The sequence below is a fragment of the Apostichopus japonicus genome, chromosome 10, assembly GCF_037975245.1.
Source record: "Apostichopus japonicus isolate 1M-3 chromosome 10, ASM3797524v1, whole genome shotgun sequence".
NCBI lineage: Eukaryota > Metazoa > Echinodermata > Holothuroidea > Aspidochirotida > Stichopodidae > Apostichopus > Apostichopus japonicus.
In genome coordinates, this window is record NC_092570.1 from 6,219,566 (window position 1) to 6,241,014 (window position 21,449).

General features: G+C 38.0%; 2 protein-coding genes across 7 annotated transcripts in view; one reads left to right on the plus strand and one right to left on the minus strand.

The window, feature by feature from the left end:
* Positions 1-134: 134 nt before the first annotated feature.
* Positions 135-15,669, minus strand: LOC139974940 (uncharacterized). Of its 3 annotated transcripts, none has more exons than XM_071982494.1 (2): positions 15,563-15,669; positions 135-7,563 (listed from the first exon to the last, which is right to left on the minus strand). In XM_071982494.1, exons 1-2 carry the CDS (start codon positions 15,609-15,611, stop codon positions 1,895-1,897), a joined length of 5,718 nt encoding a protein of 1,905 aa, XP_071838595.1. In that variant the 5' UTR covers positions 15,612-15,669; the 3' UTR covers positions 135-1,894. The 3 variants fall into 3 exon arrangements, with proteins under 3 accessions (XP_071838595.1, XP_071838597.1, XP_071838596.1); XM_071982496.1 differs by lacking the exon at positions 15,563-15,669 and adding an exon at positions 13,065-13,202; XM_071982495.1 differs by lacking the exon at positions 15,563-15,669 and adding an exon at positions 10,941-11,158.
* A 76-nt stretch (positions 15,670-15,745) lies between these two features.
* The window catches only part of LOC139975469 (dynein axonemal heavy chain 2-like), a 71,887-nt gene continuing 66,183 nt past the window's right edge, over positions 15,746-21,449 (plus strand). The window contains exons 1-6 of one of the 4 annotated variants that reach the window (XM_071983468.1): positions 15,746-15,861; positions 17,127-17,280; positions 18,167-18,372; positions 19,048-19,399; positions 20,379-20,543; positions 20,952-21,190. In XM_071983468.1, the coding sequence (XP_071839569.1) occupies positions 17,142-17,280; positions 18,167-18,372; positions 19,048-19,399; positions 20,379-20,543; positions 20,952-21,190 (1,101 nt within the window). In that variant the 5' untranslated portion in view covers positions 15,746-15,861; positions 17,127-17,141. Of the gene's footprint in view, positions 15,874-15,932; positions 15,952-17,126; positions 17,281-18,166; positions 18,373-19,047; positions 19,400-20,378; positions 20,544-20,951; positions 21,191-21,449 lie in introns of those variants that run through there. The other 3 variants (XM_071983469.1, XM_071983471.1, XM_071983470.1) reach the window with 3 other exon arrangements.

Genomic DNA, 21,449 nt, shown 5'->3' on the forward strand with positions numbered 1-21,449 from the left:
TGCTATGTAGTAACTGAGGCGGCATTTCGTTTCATGCTTTCAAGAAAGAGGCGGCCAAGTCGCTAGATTTTATTTTAGTAGTGAAAGAAAGTTGAATTGACTTTATAAAATAAAATAAAAAATATTACAAATCCAATGTTATCCTTCCTTTTTAAATATGTATTCAATAAATCTTCAATTGTACATAATAAACCACATATAACATAAATAATATAATTTGAATAAAAATCTATTCAAGAAATTAAGCCATTGATGCTTAACACCTGCCGCTTTCCTGAAATTCGAATTGCCATAATTTTGTGAAAGTACGACATCACATAAATACATAAACATTACATAATCATTGCTGCGACATGGAATCTATAATAAACAAACAAAATGTAAACCCTGAATTTCATGAGTCGACAACATGTGCGCACGGCCAAGCTCTTTAAAGAGGGCACTAATCAGCAGGAAGAATTGATTAGAATAAATCCTCATTAAATTCGTATTTGAAATAAAAAATGTGTTGTAACGTAACGAAATTATCCCAACCCACGCCACCCCATTAACATCTCAAACAGTTGAAAGGTATAACTTTTAATTTGCAGGCCTACACGAAAGGCATAACTGATAAATGACATGTAACAGTACATATCATGCATGTGCGTGTGTTGGTATTTATGTTCCGTTACATTGTCATCCCTGCTTCTCAGCAAATAATTTCACAGCGCACCTTCGTTATCTTAGAATTGCTGCATTTCACTAATGATGATTTATTGTAATGCCATTATAGTTATACACTGTTGAAATTAATGTTATGAGAGAAATGTCAAAACTTACAGTTCTGTGACAGCTGATTTCATCAAAGGAATCAAATGCAATATAATATGAAGAAAACATTTCTTTTTATAAGCATTGACACCTACACAACAACCATTTTCATTCGATTAATTTGAATAAAAACAAAAATTACATCAATTCTGTATACTGTTATTTAGTATGTAAACTTAAATGGTTGTAAATAACACACACAATAAGTTATCTTACAAACCGATACTAAAAATACTAAATAATGTTACAATCGATATGCACGTGACAACTACACTATACTCATCCCATTACAAGATCAGAGAATGGGTATATTTTTAGAAAGTTGCATCTCAAAGTTGCATCTGACAGGTATAAAGTTCGGTTGGTCATAAAGCTCAATCAGCTGTATTTTAATTCACACTGGCATCATAATAACATAAAACTCTTTGCCTATACACATGAATGCATCGGAATGTTAGTAAACTGGTACAATTTTGGCAAAGTATTAACGATTATTCGCGTATACCCAAAATAAAGACCAGTGAATTTTCTCTCTGAGGTGCCATTTTAATGTAGGTTTGGCGTACTCTTAAATAGAACGAATGTTGTTTACTGCCACGTGGCCATTAGAGATAATGTTTGTAAACGACAAGATTGAACACTGTAACCACTAATATAACATTTTAAAGAAGACGATTAAGGTATAGATCTAACAGCTGGAGAATGTTCTAATGAAATCCTCCTACATGGCAAGGTAAATGGATTTTTGCAGGGAAGTGTTGATACAACGCAATCTTCGTCAGATAGACTCAGTGCTATAATAATGATTACAGTATTTTCAACAGAAATCGTGACTACTAACAATTTTCTTTTCGTACAAATGAGACTTTAAAACATATCATTTCATAATATAATTTGATCAGATTGTACAATGCTGATATGTTTACGGTATCCTTGATGAAAAATGGTCAGGAATTATCATGACCCGTTTCAGTGATAGGCTTACTCTTGGAGGAATGTGCTAAGATGAAAGACGTTTTAATGCTTAGTTTTGGATGCATTAGTATCACCCAAAAGCACACATTTATGCGAATGGTTATGATCATTGAATATGCAGTGGCCACTTGACACCACTCTGGTAGTTCATGGTCTGATTTCTACTTGCAAAGTAACCCACATTACGCTCACAATTTTCGAAATTTGAAACATGGTTTGCAATGTTGGGATGAAAGCCATAGGGGTTGCTATTTGATGGTTGAACCTGATATCCAGCTGGGCGCCCAATAAACATTTGTTGCAAGCCTGAGCTTTCTGCCAATGAACCAACGTATGAATCCCCCACAGAATTGTAAAATGTCTGAAAACGTTCAGCGGGTAACCCATGAACGGATCCCACTTTTGTAGTGCATAATCTAGACTCAGCTGGGCGGTTACTGACGTTGGAAGGAATGTTGATATTGGCATCGATATGATTTTGTGGATGAGCTGGGACAAGATCCAAACTATTTCCAGAATGGTTAGAACGATGAATAGGTAAAAGCTGCTCGTAGAGTACGTTATTCTCAATACTGGGATTGTATCTAAGCGCTCCAACTGCACCATTATAACCACTGCTTTTTGAAAAGCCCGACGGGTCCGCAATACCAATTTCGGCCAAACTGGGAGACATTGACAATCCATGGCTATGTAGACTTTGCAATCCCATTTCGGTTTGATAATTTGGAGTAAAAGTACTGTTTTGTTCAACGGGAGGTAAATATGGTGTTTTAGTACCCTGAGCGACACTAACAATATTGGGGATCAAGCGACAGACATTGGAATGTCCACTTGTATGATCGAGTACTGCGGAATCCGAGCTACCTATCGATGGTTTGGTCTGGTTGTTCATCTGGCACTCATCATCATCGGAAATTGGTTCATATTTAGGAAGAAACATTCTCTCAGATAATGCCCCAGATGGATTCAGTTCGGTGGTACTGCAAGGATGGGTGTAATAACTACAACTTGAATCATTTGGTTCTTCCTCACGTAGAGGCTCCCGCTTTACTTTAGTGATTGTCGCTTCACTGCCAATGTCATTCCAGGTTGCAGCATTCCCAACTGATCCCCTGACATGGTCAATAAGCGGTACGCAAGGTGAAATGTTCTCAATGCTCTGTGGATGATCTACAGAATGCTTGCTCACATCTACAGTGGATATTTCAAGAGGTTCCGTTTTAATGACAATGTTGGGATTATGAGTAAAAGAAGAAAGTGCTTCTCCTGTTAGACCATCAGGTTTGATTAAAGGTAAGGCTAAGTTGACGCTATTAGAGTGGTTCGTTCCAGCGTCTTGGCTTGTATTATTAACAATAACCTCCGTTTTCATGTCGTCATTACTTGAGGTGTCGTTTTCTTTATCATTCATTAGGTCATACTCGTCCACAGGCTCAGGCGAAGGTTGGCTTGTGACATCACGCTTGGCTGTTACGACAACAGCGTTTCGATTATTATCCATTACTTCTGTTTCCGATTCTACATTTATTGCAACACAATTTGTGTCACTATCGACTATATTACAATCAGACGGTAAAACACAAGGATATCTTACAAGTGAACGACCTGCCAACTCTTGAACAGTAACTTGTTCATTCTTTATACTAACTCGGGAAGTTATTGCAGGACCTGGAATTGTGGAGTGACTTTCTTGTCCTTCACACCTGTTTCGGGAAGTCATCACCAGCGTTGGTAATTCAGCACTTGCATGGTTACAACTGTCTTGCTCATGATCCACTGGTTCAGATTTGATTGAAGATGGTAACTCTTTAGATTTGGAATTTGACTTTAAGGTAAACTCGGTGTTACTAGAATTGATGCCATGTCGCTGAAGTCTAGTATCTGCACCAGATAAATTTGTTTTTATATGACAAACAGCGTCTTTAATTTCACTTTGAAAATCCATCATCTCTTGTTTAACTCTGATACTCTGATAGGAAGTTGCAACAAAAGTGGTCTCTGGAGTTGTTGGTGAAAGTTCGCACCTTTCAGATTGATTATATTCTGTACTGATTCCCTCACGCTCCTGTTTGATAAAGCAGGTTCCATGGTCGACATTGTCTTGTAACTTTAATTTGACAAGCCGAACCCTTGCTACCTTCATCTTCATATGTGCGATCACTTCCGTCTCGTTCGAGACATTTTCTTGCATTCCCTTCTCTCCGCAATATTCCACGGATCCTGTCATGACTTTTCGAACAAAATCTTGTTTTTCTCCAACCTTTTCACCGAGGTCCTCAGACGATACGTCGGACAATATGTCATCCTCATGTTCCTCGTGCTTTTCGCGATAGTCAACTGTAGATTTTAAACCCTTCAATTTCGATACTGTAGATCTAGTTAATCTTTGACGTGATACTGCATTACACTCATCTCGACCTTTTTCTGTGCATTGCTCTGTCCGCGGAGATGCTGTAACATGTTCATCCATAAATGAAGAATCCGAATCCGAATCGATGCATATTGATTCTGCATCTGTGCTTGGTTCTGAAGTTAAATCGGTGTCTGACTCTGACGCTGTGTCTGACTCTGAGGTTTCAACTTTAGCCAATTTACGTGATTGTAATTGTAATGCCTGTTTACGTTTCCAAGTTTTGACTTGATGTCCTTCTAATGATGACTCCGAGTCTTCAACTTTAGACTGTTTACGTGATTTTAATTTTAATGCCTGCTTACGTTTCCTAGCTCTGACCTGATGTCCTTCTAATGATGACTCAGAGTCTTGATGTCCTTTTAATGATAACTCCAAGTCTTCAACTGTAGCCTGTTTACGTGATTGTAATTTTAAGGCTTGTTTACGTTTCCTAGCTCTGACTTGATGTCCTTCTGATGATGAATCTGAGTCTTCAACTTTAGCATGTTTACGTGATTGTAATTGAAATGCTTGCTTTCGTTTCCTAGCTCTGACTTTATGTCTTTCAAATGATGGCTCCGAGTCTTCAACTTCAGGTGGTTCACACGACTTTGATTGTAATGCTTGTTTATGTTTCGTAGTGTTACCTGGATGTCCTTCTGATGATGAATCCGAGTCTTCAACTGTAGGCTGTCTACGTGATTGTAATTGCAATGCTTGCTTACTTTTCCTAGATTTGACTGGATGTCCTTCTAATGATGACTCTGAGTCTTCAACTCTAGGCGGTTCACACAATTTTGATTGTATTGCTTGTTTACGTTTCGAAGTGTAACCTTGATATTCTTCTAATGATGCCTGTTTAAGTTTCCTAGTTTTGACTTGATGTCCTTCTAATGATGACTGCGAGTCTCCAAATTTAGCCTGTTTACGTGATTGTAATTGTAATGCCTGCTTATGTTTCCTAGCTTTGACTGGATGTCCTTCTAATGATGGCTCCGAGTCTTCAGCTTCAGGCGGTTCACACGATTTTGATTGTAATGCTTGTTTACGTTGCGTAGTGTTACCTTGATGCCCTTCTGATAATGTGTCAGAGGGATGATGTGTACGCATGTGCATACGGTAAGCATGAAGACTTCTCGGGTAGGAACCATTACACTTTCCGCACAAGACAGTTGGTCTATTCACCTGCGCAGCAACAGCAAGTTTGTTATCTGTGGTCAACTGAGAACTGTTTTCCCATGTCAATAAATTTTGTTTAGGTTGATGCTGCAGCATTGTACTCGCCCCTATTCCAGTAGTTTGCTTTTGGCGATTAAGGAGTTGCGAGACAACGGGAGGAGGGATCCTGTTCATCGAATGAACGAAAGGCGCCTTCCAAATATTTCCCTGTAGGCTGTTCAATGCAATTTCTTGCAAGGGATGTTGCATTTGAACAGGGTTCGGATTGGTTACTACGAGTACTGGCAAATTTATTAATGTAAAATTCGGTACCATTGCTCCAAAAGAAGGTGCCCCAGTGTCTGCTTGCATTGATGAAATTGCTTTCGGAGTATGTTGGAGTGGTTGTTGGGCAGGTGGAATGGTTAAAACGTTGGGTACACGCCTTATATCATTGAATTCCGTTGTAAGTTCTTTTCTTAAGATGGATTTCTCACTTGAAAGGACACAATGTTGTTTATTTTCTCCAATTGAGTATTTCTTAACATGATTACACTTATCGAGATTTTCACATTCATGGTGGGCATCAGATGATGGATCTGTAGCATGTGGATCGAAAATGTTCACATCATTGTTGGCAGTAGTTTGCTCAGTACCGGACGGAGTATCATTATCCTTCTCTGTACTTGAATCATCGAGGGATATCACTTTCTCAGATTGGGTTAGAGGAGAACTAGCTTTATAGGTGTGTTTGCCTTTGTGTGCCTCGCTTAAACTTAATTCAGGTTTTCGATAGTTCGAAATATCCTTGTTCACCGACGTCGAACTTGTCTCTGTTGGGTGACTTAATTTGTCTTGTTCTTCTAGGTCCATTTGTTCATCAGCCGGAGAACTGTTGTAATTTTGGTGAATCAATTTTAAATCGTTGTCGATACTACCATGTCTTTGCTCAGACAACGAAGAGGCTTTATCATATTTTTGACTATGTAAGAAATTGTTTTGAGTACTTAAAATGTCGACTTTCTTAGGTTCAGTTACAATTAGTGCTCTAAACATACTTACGTGTTTAGAGTCGTTACTTGCCGATACAATGCTGGAACTGTTTTCATTGGTGGATTTCAGAGAAACTGAATCAAGTTGCTTCTTTTCTTCGGAAGAGGCTCCTGCAGGAGGTTTACCACCTGCAGATTTTTGTTTCCATTCAGTATTGTCACATGGTGACTTTGCTTTGTCAATCTTCCATTCAGGGTCACTGTCACCTTCTCCTTCCGATTCCTCTTGCCCTGAGGTTTTCTTGTAAGATTTAGCTGAATTTTTCTTTTTCTTACAAAGTCGAGTAGGCAGCCGTTTTGTTGTCCACCTTTTTTGCTCTTTCGTAATTTCTGCAATATTTTCATCTTCTTCATCCGTACCAGAGGTTACTGAGTCTTTGAGATCACCACCTTTGCTGTCTACATTTTGAAGCTCCGGGTGCGTCTTTTCGTGTTCACGAAGACCACGTTTTGTTCTGTATTCCGAAGAGCACACCTTGCATTTCAACAAAGACTCTACAGCATATGCTCCTGTTATTTCGTGTAATTTTAGATGCCGATTCAAATCTCGCTGTGTCCTGTACCTATTATCACACTTTTTACAATCGAGTAATACTTCGCCCTTCTTGTGGGTAAGGAGATGCCTGGTCAAGGAACAGCTCTGGGAAAATGAAAGACTGCACTTTGTACAAACGTACGGCATATCTCCTGTGTGAATACGCATGTGCCTTGACAACAAATTATGTCCAAAACTCTTTTTACATATAGGGCATACCCCTCTTTGCTTCCCTTTGTTGTTTATGTTTTCCTGGTTGCCAGTATTCTGGGTTTTCTTCTCAACTGCATTGATGGATATTCTCTCCATGGAAGTTACACTTTTATCTTTGCATGCAGTCAAAGGTTTGGCTTGCGATGGGCTTGAGTTTAAGTCGGATTCTTTTTGGACAGTGTTGAAGACTCGAAGAAATCCGTTCTGATCGAAGAGATGAATCATGAAACAATATCTTGCAACGTGTGTCCCCAGTTTTTCGACAGAAGTAAATGCTTGGAAACAGTGGTCACATTTGTACCACAAATCGTTTCTTGGGACGACTTCAGTATTACATGAACTCTTGGATGTGCCTCCATCATTCACATGCTCACCTCTGTCGATGATGGTCGAGAGATTTGGAGTTTCCATATCTTTCTTATTATCTGGAATAAAACGGAAGCAAGCATTGGATTAAACTTGAGGTACATGTCTTCATAGTTAGCAAATAACAGTGCACAACCCTATATCTCAGCTATAATGAATAAGGCTCACATAGATCAATGGGCTACATTTGCCCAATTAGCATTCCAACGTAAACATTGCCTAACTGTTGAAGGCTAAGCCGGTTTCAAATTTGAAAGAAAAGAGGACTAGTTAGCCTAAAGGTCGCCCGCAATGAGGTTGCCCACGTGTTACACCTGTTTGTATGTAAGACAAGATAAAGATGAAATGAACCTGCACGTAAGATCCGATTATCGACAATTAAGGCTACGAATGATCGATAAAACGGCGATATACATCTGAAAGCTTTCTAGTCACTTCGCCCAACAACATTTCGCCCAACTGTCATTTCGCCCAACCAGCCTGGTCATTTCGCCCAACCAGCCTGGTCATTTCGCCCAACCAGCATGGTCATTTCGCCCAACCTTGATTAAATCATCTGTTTTTTATCTCCATGATTAAATATGATATTTCAAAAGTGTATGTTATGTTAAGAAGCATGTTTACCGTAGGTCGAATTGTCGGTACACCCAAAGTTGATATGGTACCCGGAATGAGTATAACGTTTTTATCTTTACACTTGATGAGTTCATGGAGACTTTGGATTGTACTAAGAGGTGATAGTCACATTATGTGGCTTACAATGAATAATATTTTTTTAAGAAGTTGTTGATTTTGGTATTCAGGGCCTGTATACTATAAAATGGTATTTATATTGTTATTTATAGCAATAAGGACTGCTCTGTGCATGCTGAAATCATCAGTCGACAGTTTGGATGTACAAGAAAAAACACTATTTCATTAATTGAAGCAATATGTTCAATCAAATTAATCGTCCGGGTGAAGCAACTTACGTAAATTATGTTCCTCTTATGTGCCTCTGAGTGACCAAAATACCCCGACTCCAACCATCTACTTCAAAATATCAATTTATGATTTAGCGGGCGTATGATCATGATTTTATGAAGTGATGAGGTTTGTTCAATCCGTGTCACTAATTGATTGTTACATTGCAATTCATGAAGGAATATTAACAACTAACTGGGCCCAGAACATAAGTTGACGAAAGGCTTGCGGGTTAAAGTTAGGAGACAGACACTACAAACTGGCACCTATAGCAGCGATACAGGATAAATACTGAGTGAATAGGATGGCTAGGAATTTTATGTACCGTAAAGCATCACAAAAACAAATACGCAGCTAGAACGTAGTAGAGAATGACAGTCGCCGTAAGTATAGATGATGACGTACTTAATCATTCTTGTATATCTAGGCCAAATTAAGTCTTAATCGTGGAAGTTTTGTCGGACCGTCCAGCTTCAATGCGATACAAATTAAACATTTATGTGTCTGTTATACTGTATCTTGAATGTCTCATGGTATTTTGTCATCAAACGTTAAAGGCAGAGCCGTAACTTCTCGGTTACGCCTTCCCGCTGAAAGCCCTATAGGCTTTGACTGTATAGGGCGTGGTCGGATACGTGTTACAGCGTAGAGATACCTTGTTGATGAACGTAAACCAAATACTGGTTACTGAATGCAAAATGTTTTCAAACCGCTATGGTGTTCAGTTAGTCTTGAAAAGTAACAATTTAAATTGGCTCAAGTCATTATTGTAGTTTTAGATACAGTACAGTATATCTCCCACATCTGGGACCAGAAATATACTTCACACAAGGATAAGTTGAGCTTCAATCTTCACAATTGTTTTTTTTAAAATAATTTTAATAAATGGAAGTCACTAACTTAACCTTACAACTAGCCACTAAACATCAACTTATAACTAGCCACAGCTGAATTATATCATCCTTGCAAGTTTTAAAGATTATCAAACAATAGCAGTTGTTGCTGTAGTTGGAAGCAGGACACTTCGCCCAACAACCATTTCGCCCAACTGCCATTTCGCCCAACCTTACCATTTCGCCCAACCAGCCTGGTCATTTCGCCCAACCAGCCTGGTCATTTCGCCCAACCAGCCTGGTCATTTCGCCCAACCAGCCTGGTCATTTCGCCCAACCAGTCTGGTCATTTCGCCCAACCTTGATTAAATATGATATTTCAAAAGGAAACGTTCGGGAATTGTTAACGTTACAGGATACGAACCGAATATTAAGGAATCTTGAGGATGGATCAGAGTTTTAGGGGTTAGGTTTGATATAGTAAACGTTCGGGAATTGTTAACGTTACGGGATACGAACCGAGTATTAAGGAAACATGAAGTCGTGGTTAAATTGATTACTTATGTGATTACATATGTGGTTACATTGATAAAGTGGTTACATTGATTAAATATAATAAATCAATATTACGGACGGGTTTTATATATTTTTTTCTTCAACTTAATAAGGAAACGTTCGGGAATTGTTAGTCAGTAGGATGGATCAGTGTTTTAGGGGTTAGGTTTGATAGGTTTTTATGAAGACCGATTCCCCTGTTTTTGTATAATAAGATAACTTCCATTGCATGCGTAAACGCCTAAAGTAGTGTAATCCTCCCATTATACCCGAAATAACTGCTCAGACTCCGATCGATATCGAGCGGACCTCACTTTTTTATTTACCTATTGCGAAGTAACCTAACCCAAAATAAATCAAATTGAACTAGTGGAATAGAAAAAGTAATATTATTCTGACTGAATATTAGTAAAAATAAGGTTGGGCGAAATGACCATGCTGGTTGGGCGAAATGACCATGCTGGTTGGGCGAAATGACTATGATGGTTGGGCGAAATGACCATGCTGGTTGGGCGAAATGACCAGGCTGGTTGGGCGAAATGACCAGGCTGGTTGGGCGAATGGCAGTTGGGCGAAATGGTTGTTGGGCGAAGTGACTAGAAAGCCTGTAGTTCATGAATGACAGATTACCATGCATGAATGCAATTAAATCTGCGAAATTTTAAACTAAAAATGGTGCGTTTCACAAGCTCTATTCATCAATTTCATTATCCCTTAAAATACTTTATTCACTATAATGCAAGGCTGTGAAGCTTCTGATCCTTACATTTCGCGTTTTCCTTCAATCCTTCAACTACTGTACTTACTGGATAATGTACTTGCTTGAAAGATTCTGTAAAAACTAAAATCGATAATACCTGTTACGGATTGTGACGGACTATAATAGGCTTGACTTCCCAGGGAAAGAAAATAAATGGCAGCTGTTCATGAGAACCTTTTAAGCAATTGATTAAAGGGGTTAAGGATAACAATTGAATGAGATACTGTACCTTTAATCCAGGTTGAAGCTATCTGGTAATAAGAAGTTTAAGTTTACAAAGTTTGATCGACCTCGCGAGAGGTCCTGCGGGGGATGATATACTTACGGTTGTACTCCATTGTGCTAGAATTGCAGGGCGCCGTTGGCCTCAACTAAAATTCCTTCAGATCCTCTCACACAAATATAACTTGAACTTCCCTCTAAATACTATTATCCGTATCTTAAAAACCCAAAATAAAGCCCATCCTCATCCTATACGGGAGCATCTACCTGCTTAATTATCATCTCTAATTCCAACAAACAACTTCTAAACAACTTCTCGCTTTGAACTAAAAATCCCTTCCTATGTCGGAACCTTATGCTGGAAACACAAGCCCTATTTTTAACCTCCTTGTAGAATTTAACATTTACCTATACAAAAACAGCCTTAAGAATGATCCATTATTTGAAGATCTCCTCCTAAAATACCAAGTCGAAACCACACACTTCCCAAATAAAGAAAACCAAAATGTCCTCCCATTCCTTAGTACTTAAATCCCATTCATTAGAAATCTCTCCCTCACTGGCTCTTTGTCCCCTGATTTCGGGTTCTTTCCCTTTCATTCACCCATGGCTTTCTATTCAATGCTATTGTAAACAGTACTTCACTTATCAGCCATTCCCGGCTCAACAAAGACAACTGATCCTCTTTTCTTTGAAGCTATCTCGTTATAATGATTAGGTATATTGGTAAAATTCTTTATCTTAAAAGTCAATATTCACCCGCAGTCCACGTATTACAGTATCTCGCTTCTCGGCCTTTTGGCTAAGATGATGTGTAGTACCTGTTCCCTTTCGAGGGGAATGGTGATGCACACACGACGATGATCACACAGTCACAGTCCCGATGCAAGGGAACTGGGGCTGAGAGCGGATCAGTCGTTTGGTAGTTTGGTTTTCGTTCTTGGGCGACTTTTTCTTAAAAAGTATTATCTCGCTCTGCTCCAGGAAACTATATTGCCAGACAATTCCAGACACCCTTGTAATCCCAGTTCTTACAATGTTCAGAAAAGACATCAGCATGCACAGAGGAGCCCTTATTGCTATAAATAACAATATAGATACTATTTAAAAGTATACAGGCCCTGAAAACCAAACTCAACAACTTCTTACAAATATTATTCATTGTAAGCCACATAATGTGACTTTATCACCTCTTACTACAATCCTCCTTGCGCTACTCTCCATAAGCCCACCAAGTGTAAAGATAAAAACGTTATACTCATTCCGGGTACCATATTAACTTTGGGTGTACCGACAATTCGACCTACAGTAAACATGCTTCTTAACATTATTAACCTAAATGACTTTCGTATTATCAACACTGACACTACGACCAGGACAGACACTAGGAACGCTAGACAAGGACTTATAGACTACGGGTATATTATTACCAATAACTCTCTAGCTACTTAGGAAGTAACCTCCAACTTATTGACAATACAAGCTATAGTGACCACCGCATTAACTCAATTACTTTCTCACTTAGACCGATTTGTGCGACTAACTATTACTACCGCTCACCTAAGTATAAGAATTGTTTTCGACAACAACCGACAAACTGGACGCCATTGCTACTCTTTCCTGTGCAGTTGGTAAGTTTCCTCAACTGCCGCCTCAGGAAAGCCAACGATAAGAATTGTCTTTGACAAATCATATTCTGATACTTATCAAAGGCAGGAGAAAGCTAAGGAGAGAGTAACTCAGTAAACTGCACGAAAAGAGACTAAAAGCTTAAGACTAGAATAAAAAAGTTAAGAAATTAATTAAGGCGCATCCATCAGCAGAAACAATTGAATTAAAGCCAACTTGTAGCCAAATCGTCGGCGAAAAGATCACTATATTTTTAAGAAGAAAGTTAACAATCTAATCATAAGACGAGCCTTGTTTGTCACAAAAACCAGCTATATCTCATTAACAGTATACAGATAATAACATCGTTAGCTCGTCTGACCAACTTGACCTCCTTGTGAAGTCTTTCGCTAACAACTTTTGACATCCCCACAGGTCCAAACTACGACAAGGGTTTCGTAAAAACTACTTGATATACTTCAACCCGGTGTTATTCATTCCCAATTTACCAATTTTAATGACATTACTATTCAAGAAAACGAAATTACCGCACCCATTACTCTTAAGTTCTTAACGACTGAATGGAATCTAGCACTAGCTATAACACATATATACTCACACACAACAAAACCTCTTCTCTCCTGGACATGACAGAGTTAATATGCTTAAACAGTTCCCTACTAGCTTTACCGGAATTGCAATCAAACTTTTCCACCTCCTTGAAAAAGGGCTACCACTGTTCTTCTTCCAAAGCCGAATCTCATTCAAAATCGCAAGCCGATTAGTATCCTTCCAGTTCTTGAAAAGGTCTTTAGAAAAGCTCATTCTCGGAAAGACGGCAAATTTGTCTGATGATAATCGTATGCTATGCATTCATGAAGGCGTAGCGTGTGTGTGTTGTGCCTGACACGATACCTCAAGTAGGGAAGCTTAGACCAATCTAACATTTGGTGTATATCAGTACCATATTGAGTAGAAGAACCCTTTTGTTCTGTGGGGAGGTTAATGGTCATTTGTAGTCAACAGGGGCAAAATAGCGAATAATTTGTAAACACGATATCTCAAGGAGGTAAGCTTGGACCTATCTCATATTTCGTGAGTAGGAGAACCACATTTAGGAGCAAAAGCCGATAGTTTTTTTGTGGAGGTCAAATGTCTTTAGGGGTCAAATTATGTAAGCCTTATAAACATGATATCTCAAAAAGGAAAGCTTGGATCAATCTCGCATTTCATGTGAAGGAGTACCACATTGAGTTCAAGATCCCTATAGTTTTTTTTGTGGAGGTCCAAGTCCACTTGGGGTCACTAGAGGTCAAATTGTGTAAAACCTTGTAAACATGATAACTCAAAAAGGGAAGGTTGGACGAATATCATATTAAGTACAGGTATGTAGTTGGTACATGTTCAGTACAAGATTTTATTGAGGTCAAAGGTCAGTTGTAGTCACGAGATTCCAAATTGTGGAAACAACTTGTTTGATAAGCTACTGTACCATATCCCCCATCGACCAGCCTATCAGATAACATGTGCGTTACGACTGATACGAAAAATGCATTGTGGTTTCGATGACTTCAATGCACTGGACTTCTGCTTGTTAGTATAACCACAATGGCATGATAAACACAGGTCAGTCTACTGTACATGGCTATTCACACCTCTATCAAAAACAAAAGGGGTCTTGTACTCAAAAATTAATCCAGCTAATGAACTATACTGTTATGTAATTTTAGTATGTTACAGTGCAAGCCTTCATTGGTACTTCTTGGGAATAAACAGGTTGTTGTTTGTTTCCACAACTCTCTGAGGTGGCAGAAGTAGACGAAAAAGTCCAACCTAAACAAACGGCTATCAGTTGCAAGTTTGAACAGTCTTAAAGGATTGGTTCAGGTGTCTGACATGTCTATCTAGTATGAAAGAGCTTAAAAAGACAAACAGAAAAGTGAAGAAACTACCATATGATAGCATTCTCTGTTAAGGAGATATCACACTTTGAAAATTTCACAATTTCTTTGCAAATGACTGGTGTAGAAAGACTAACTGTGAGGGTGTGATGTCACATCCTCTCTTCCTTAACATGTGTCAATATATTTCATTAAAAATAATTACATTTTTTTCCACAAATCTAAAAAAAATATATATAATCAAACATTCTTCAAATACTTCCCTTGACACATATGAGATCTCCTGACGTTGTCTTTTGGTTGTAGGTCATAAAATCTTACAAAATATTTTAATAAAATAACAAAGACTGTTCAGGAATGTGAGGATATGACGTCACAGCTAGTCTGATTTCAGCCGTTTCTACACAATCAGATAAACATTATATACTTGAATATCTCCTAAAAGGAAAAAGATATTTGAATAATTTCTTCACTGTTGGGTTTCTTTTATGGTCCTCTTTCATATAAGATAAACATTTATGACACCTGAACTATTCCTTTAATGTAGGCTCCTGTATGCCTAGGCTATATGTATGGATAACTTTAAATTATTGTTGTAAAGTGAAACTCTGATCTTGAAGTGTATGTTATGTCTGTTTCCCCCTATACTAAAAGGTTAAGGCTTAATTAAGTTAAAAGCTGACAATAAAGAGTCCTACATGAGAATATCAAACACACTGACACAGTTAAAGTTCTGTGAGACCTTAATTGGGCTGACGTACTTATATATATATATATTGCTGCAACTCACCATGAAATAAAACAGTATACAGTCCAGCTGTGCTCACAGTAAGTTTGCACAGCCATACACTGTAGCTACTTAAAATAACTTCATCTATGACCTTCACATGCACATAGCATAAGGTTAATGTTATGCCTATTAAAAAATATTGTAAGACCAGTCTTACTGTAGCCTGTGTAGGCCCCTATACGTTTAGGCCATAATGGATATAGCGTTGTGAAACGAGTCTAGGGGCATATTTGAGTCTGAACTGGAAGTATTACGTTGTAGGTTTTCACCTATACTAAAATTAAAAAGTGATGCTACTCATCAAAGGAACCTAAGTCAGACCTTACAAAGTTACAAATTAAAGATAACTGCAAATACATGAGAAAATCAAATACACACAATGAACTGTGAGCCCTTTGTTAGGCTGACGTTAGGACTGCAACTCACCGTGAAATTTCGTATACAACTTACATCGAGTAGCAATATTCAGACGCATACTACTGATCTGTACAGATCAGTGCGACGTACACACAGTAGTGACCACAGAGATATACTGGAAGCTGCTTCCCGCATTTTTTTCGTATTAATACGACTTACATTATGTGTTTGAGTCGGACGCCCTCTATTAGAAATAAACGTTACCACGGAAACGAGTTTCGGCTGTCTACTCAAATTTGTCTTTTTCAGAGTAGCTTTAAAGATAACATGCAATTTTTCTGCACCGGCTCATAATATCATCTTAAGAGGTCAGTCATAAGGTGACGGTTTGCTTTATTTGTCGAATATTTGTGACGAATTTAGTATAAATCGAACGATTTCAGGGGTTTTGCCTTCAGGTAATTAATGAAAACGCGCAGGCAATCAGCCTAGTCTAACAATAACACTGGCAGTATTATGTAGGATAGTAACAAACCTGGGCTAGGAGCATAGAGCACTGAGCAGTTCTTATATTCTGCTCTATGGCTAGGAGATACATGTAGCCTAGGTTAAGCAAATGTTTTGTACCCTAGTCGGTGTAGGCATAATGTAAGTGTTCTTTTAATACCGAAATAGACTTAAATAAACTATCCTACTCACTTTTACTGTCAACAGATCTAAGATGAATTTTAGGGGGAAAAAAACAAGGCCGTGGCTATTCTTTATTATTAGTATTATTTAAACATTTCTAAAGCGCACATATGTAAAGACATAAGCTATGGCGCTGTACAAACTTAAAAGAGTAAAGGTAAAAAAGTTAAAGAAAATTAAGAAACCAAGTTAATCATAAGAAAGAGGTAAAAATCTTAAAACAGATAACCCTAAAAGACTAAACAAATCCATTCTTACGACTAGTCGTAACAATTATTTATGAACTATTCATACGACAAAGGCGAATCAAGCGCAGTAAAGTAAATAAAGCAACTGCGCATGTAGCAGGGGTAACCCTAACTTTAAACCCCAATCCTAACACTAATCCTAACCTGAAATTATTGTTACTCCTGGTTGTAAAAGTAGTAGCATGGTCACTTTGAAGTTCGGACACCTAAGTAAGTACTTAAGTACTGGACCTTGGAGTAATCATAATATGGAAATGTCTGCAGATCGGGGTGGGGACCTCTGGAGGGAGAGGGTTGATCACTAGTTAGCTGTTACAACCTCTTAAGCTCTAAACCCAAAGATAATGTTAAACTATCTGGTTGAAATTACTGAAAGTAGGCCTACTAGTCACTAGAGATTTCTATAGAAAATTTACAAGGCCTATCTCACTATAGGAAGCAGTAGCCTATAGTGCCATTTTTGTTTTCTCCAAGAAAATTGATGGGCCCATGGATAATGATATCAATACCAAATTGTAGCTTGTTTTAAATTCCCAAACCTTGTTAACATTATAACTTTCTGAATGTTAGCCTACTTGCTACAACTGTAATGGCCTAAGCTAGCTAAATGTACAGTACACTGTACACTTAAAACAGTAACATTAATTTAACACTTCTAATTCTGCATACCCTGATAAAATTTTATTTCTCTGAAGAAGTTACATTAGGCTATGGCAGACTCACCTGAGCCTACACCAGTGAATGAAGAAACAGACCATAATGATAAGGAGAATGGTGCCATAACACAACAGGAGGAAAACAAAATTACAGAAGAAGGAAACAGACAGACGGCTCCTTCCAGAACATCTGGTACGTTCAGCAACTGATTTAAGAAAATACAGTATCTATTGATAACATTTCTGAGGGTAATATTTGTTGTTTATTTTTGGAAAAGGTTCACATCAGGCCATAAATTATGAAGTACAATATAATATGTCAAAATTGCTCTGTATTAATTTTGCATAATCTGTGTAGTAAATTTGTCATTTGAGTGTGTATTTCATGGTTAGCATTGTTGCTTATTTTGCAATGACAAACGAATAATTCTTTCAATTCAAAGAATTTAGAAGCAAACCTGGGTACAACCAACTCAAAATTACATTTAGGCATCAACTTTTGCCTGAAATATCATAATTGGAAGTGTAAGCTAAGCACTAGCAGCAACAAATATCCACCAGATTTCAGTTTGGTGCTGGGAATTGATTGGGTAAGAAGGGCCAAGAGGGGTGTAGGGGGTAGGTTGTGTGGGTGTGGAGAATGCCAACATATCACACTCTTCAGGGACAAATCCAGGATTTTAAGAAGGAGGAGGTGCTGCCCTATGGGTGTTGAAGCTTGAAGGGGATTCCTTGAAGGGGGTTCCTTTCTTTCGTCTTGGTTAGAAAGGTCAGCCTACATTTGGTTCACAGATTAAGTGACCATGCTGTAAAATAAGTTTTTTACATTTTTAATGTTTTATGGTGTGTGTATAAACTTGTTTTTGTCCCTCGAAGAAATAGGATATTTGTGTACTGGCAGTACAAGAGAGCTTCATATAAGTTTATTCCATTAAAATATTAAGCTCTGGATTTATTGTTGTAAAGTTGAGTGAGAAGGCCTTAGGCTCGACACAAGACTGTAAAATTAAAAAGTTCCACTTTTACCTTATCTTATTTTGACATAAAGCTATCTTTGCCATTTCCTTTTCTTTCAAAAGGAATAGAAAGTGTGCATGATGGAGAGGAATCCAGCAGGTCTCCAGCTGTTAATGGTGAGCTTGTTAATGGAGACCTCACCAACGTTGGTGTAGACAGTAATGATGAACTACAGAAGGAGGAGGAGATACCTCTTCCTGAGGAGGAAGTTCCAGATTTTGGCGCCGAGTCTGTAACACCAGCAGAACCAGAGACTGTTTTAGATTTTGTAAGAACGACTTTGTTATAAATATTTTCTTGATTTATATCATAGGAACAACACATGTTAAATGTATATTTGTAAGTTCATGATCTTGCCACATTAGCAGATGTCTCACAATTATTCCTGCTTGTCTACAGAAGACAACTCCATTGTATAATTTGTAAGAAAAAGTCACAATTTTTATGATTAATGTAGTAGAAGTTGTGAGAAAAAGGCTTCAATTAAAAATCATTTGTGCAAGAATAAATAATAAAATAAAATTTGTACAAATATTTCTTGGGAAAATTTCAACTTTGGAATTAAAAGGATAACGTAACCCACATTGAAACAATTTTCTTCTTCATATCCTAGCTGTTCATACTTATATATCAAAACAAAATGACCTGTAAAGACTTAAATGATCAAGTCCAAAATAATAATATTCTATGTCAATTTTATGCTGTTGACGTTTGCATGCTGTTTCAAACCCTTGTAATTTGAATACAAAGATAAAACCTAATGGCAACAAATTTGTGTTAAAATGAAAAATACGTTGGTGTTCCATTGTGTAGTAAGCTAAAGTTTATGCAGGTGCTGATAACCTGTGAGCAGTGTAATTCTGTGTAGCTAAGCCAAATCTACCAATGGGTATAAGCAAACATGAAGCATATAATGTACCTGTATCCTTCTTTTTACCTCTAGGTTGCATACGTCAAGGAACGAGTAATTTTATCGACGCTCAAACCTGAAATGTGGACACCAGAACACGAAGGGAATATTTCTAGCTTTGCGGAGCCGACCAGCCAGGCACGGCTGTTGGTCATATACGTAGACGCACAGATGGGACTGTTAGTGGACAATGCTATCCCAACTCAACCAGTCGAAGAACTCACATACTTCATCAGAAGAGCAGATTCAGATCCAATTACAGCCAGGAATGTTGCAAACACCGTCCAGTTTGGGACCGTTCGAGGAGGTCACATCGAGAGCCTGCTCAGGCTTATGCATAGCATCTATGCACCGCTCTTCTTTGACAATACATCATGGCCAGATAGTATCCTTTTCTTTTCTTTGTATTTCCATTGTTTATGTTTTGTGTTTTATTCTTTTCAATTTAATCCACAGCAAATGGGACAGACCTATATGTTGCTGATAATTTGGCTAAGTTCAACATTATCAACAGGATACTGTTAGACATAGTGCTGAAACATTAATGAAGATCATATTGCAATATTTAGACTATTCTGATTTGTAAAAGTAGGTAAAATTGATCCGTTGTTTCTAATATGGTTAAAAAGGTAAATTTTCAAAGCTAAGAATCATATCAGAAGAAGATCTGCGCTGTTTTCCTTTCGTGTCCGTTGCATACCAAACATTGGCTTTTGTTTTATCATGATTGTTTTATCATTTTTACGAAAAAGCATTAGGGTCATGGTACATTTGCCAAGTTTCAAAGTATGTTAACAGTACGGTGCATGTCTCTGTGTGTTTCAGTGAGATCAGTGTTCTGTGTTACTAGTAGAGTACTAGTGTTCTGTGTGTACCAGTAGAATACCGGAATGTACCAGTAATGAACCAGTAGAATACCAGTGTGTACCAGTAGCATAGCAGTGTCCTGTGTTACCAGTAGAGTACAGATGTGTACCAGTAGAGTACCAGTGTTCTGTGTTACCAGTAGAATACCAGTGTGTACCAGTAGATTACAGGTGTGTACCAGTAAAGTACCCACGTGTACCAGTAGAGTACTGGTGTGTACCAGTAGAATACCAGTGTGTACCAGCAGTGTTCTGTGTTACCTGTAGTCTACCAGTGTGTACCAGTAGAGTATCAGTGTTCTGTGTTACCAGTAGTGTTCCATTGTATACCAGTAGAGTACTGGTGTGTACCAGTAGAGTACTGGTCTGAACCAGTAGAGTACCAGAAGTGTAGCAGTATTCTGTGTTACCAGTAGTGTACCGGTGTTCTGTGTGACCAGTAGTGTTCTAGTATTGTTCCATCTCCATTTAAGTTTCCTTTAACTATCCTTCTACCAGGTATAAAGAATGATTTTTCAGCACAGCTTCATCGCTTCATGGCCTGTCTTACAGACACACATTATAAGATGAAGGGACACACAGTGTTGTACATTCCTAACGAAGGACTCAGCATACCTCCAGGAAAGGCAGCAAAGGATAAGGAACTGGTGCAAAGATTAGAGAGTGAGTATAAAGTTATGATATCATATACATTGTCTTCATTCACAGGCACTTTATCAAAACCAATATAAAGTAACCATAGCATTGAATCAAGTTCTAATGCATTGTGTGGGGTAATGTTTTTCCTACATTGAGTGGTTCATTGGGAAACTGACCATTAGTTACTCATGATCAAATTTGGATGGAGAAAGTCCCACTTTAAAATAAATCCACTTCTTCATAGAAATAATTGTTCGTCAGATGAATTGAAAGTTGACAAAAATTTAATGTCTGAATATTGTATCACTTTCAACTGAAGCCACTTCCAAGGATCACAAAAAAGTCTGCATGTTTGTAGGATACTGATGGTTGTTTAGGAATTTCAAGTTTTTTTTTTTTTTTTGTGCTTTTCCGCATGGTTATATCGTGTAGCTGCTATGGTGCATTGGACCCGACAGATAAAAGAGGTCCTGGCATCTCAGGAGGCAGTGGAGACGTCAGAGAATGCCGGACCCTTGGAGGAGATTGATTTCTGGAGAAATAGATGTACAGATCTCTCCGGTATCAGTGAGCAACTCCAGAAAGATGGAGTGATCCGAGTCCAGCAAATCCTGGAACATTCCAAGTCTTCCTATGTCACATCCTTCAAAAAGTTATCAAAGTTAATTCAAGTGAGTTTTGTATCTCAGAGTAAAAAAAAAGTAATAAAAGAAGAGATTGAAAAGTCATGAAACTGGCAAATTTCAGCTGACATAGTAAAGTGAGAAGAACCTCGTAACTGATCGATATGTTCTTTGTTTATGATTTAATCAATGTAAAAATGTAATCCTGTCAAAATGTAAGCTAGAGGATGGAGAAAGTTTCACTGTTAGCAAATCCTCCTTCTTATGCTTACTAAGGATATGATCAATGTGGGATTTGCATGTTAGA